Source organism: Olea europaea, unplaced genomic scaffold (genome assembly GCF_002742605.1).
Source record: "Olea europaea var. sylvestris unplaced genomic scaffold, O_europaea_v1 scaffold26459, whole genome shotgun sequence".
Classification (NCBI taxonomy): domain Eukaryota; kingdom Viridiplantae; phylum Streptophyta; class Magnoliopsida; order Lamiales; family Oleaceae; genus Olea; species Olea europaea.
In genome coordinates this window covers 1-1,532 of record NW_019244814.1, presented here as the reverse complement: position 1 = coordinate 1,532, position 1,532 = coordinate 1, and the positions used below count along the sequence as shown (strand labels likewise).

The window sequence follows — 1,532 nt, the reverse complement described above, 5'->3', positions numbered from 1 at the left end:
ATTATATTACGTGTCCATCCTTCATCATTTGCTGCGAGGTTCGCCAACTCCGAAAAAGCCTGACACATTTCGTCGTACCTCAACTGTCTAGGAGTACTTACCATTCCATCATAATTTACTGCGATCCTCGTGTATACTCTACTGACATCTCTTCTCCATCTCCTTATTATATACCGCTCAGGTATCGATGTGATGTTGTTACGAATCAAGACTGCAATTGCATGCCTACAAATGATTCCTCGAAATTCGAAAAGATGGCAGCTACAAATCACTTCGCAAGTATCTCTCCGAAATGATATGCAAAATGTTTTTTTCTTCCGATGATCATGAAGTGTGACATGCTCACGAACCTCATACGTCGACCAAAAAGAATCATTTGCAGTTTCAGATATGACATCGCAATATATCTTCCCAGTGAACTCCTCTTTAACTTCTTTAAACTTTGAAATGGTATAGATTGCTTGAAATTGCTTTTCTATTTCGAAAGTTGTCGCACAAGGCTCCATTTGGGAGTAGGATTTAAAATCAGCCTGAAACTCCTTCTCAACCTTATTTCTCAGTGCTCTCTCGTACTGCTCGACAAACTGCTTTAGTGAAGTCTTTGAATGCACATACCCGTCGAAAAATGCATTCATACTCTCACTTTGTTGTGTAGTCGACATGCCGGCCCAGAACGTGGTTTTCAAAAAACAAGGCACCCACCTACCTCTGTTCTCGTACAACCCCGATAACCAATCATTATTGTGCAAGTCATACGTATCGAGCATCAACCTCCAACCTTCTTCGAATTCTTGCCCATTTTCGGAATCATATACCAATCCATGTATTGTAGAAATTATCGAGCTCTTATGAACGTGATATCCGAACTTTTCCAGCAACTTTTTCATAATATGCCACAAACACCATCTATGCTTCGTGTTAGGAAAAACTATCTCAATTGCATTTTTCATTGCACAGTCTTGATCAGTAATGATTCCATTAGGAGCTTGTCTATACATGCACTCAAACCATGTTCTGAACAACCACACAAAAGTCCCGATGTCCACATTTGATAATAGTCCACAGCCCAGCAATATGGATTGTCCATGATGATTCACCCCAACAAAAGAAACGAACGGTATGTCATACTTATTAGTGAGATACGTAGTATCGAAAGTGACGACATCACCGAACTCTTTGTAAGACTGCCTACATCTGTGATCTGCCCAAAAAATATTCTTTAGCCTGCATTCCTTGTCAAAGTTCATACTATAGTAAAATCCTGAGTACCGTGCTTGCATCTTTGAAAAGTACGCTTGTATTGCGAGGGCATCTTCTTCTCCAAGGCATAATCGTCTCACCTGTTCAATGTAATTCTGACAATTCTTTTCCACAAAAGCAGTATTCTCATATCCACCAGTTTCCATAACTGCGGAGTTATAATTCTTGTGCAAGGGAATTCCTGCCATATCATTCACATCAAGCTTTTGTACAACGGAATTCCTGCCACAAAATTCATCATTATCACAAGTGAATGTGTAATGTACAGCCAC

The 1,532-nt window shown here is 39.9% G+C and overlaps 1 protein-coding gene across 1 annotated transcript; it reads right to left on the bottom strand.

Annotated features, from left to right (window-relative positions):
• Window positions 1-101: 101 nt before the first annotated feature.
• On the bottom strand, window positions 102-1,482 carry LOC111383261 (protein FAR1-RELATED SEQUENCE 5-like; the record flags this gene model as incomplete). Its single annotated transcript, XM_023007338.1, has 1 exon — window positions 102-1,482. A coding segment is annotated over one exon (1,381 nt), but the record flags the coding sequence as incomplete, so codon positions are not given.
• Window positions 1,483-1,532: the final 50 nt, after the last annotated feature.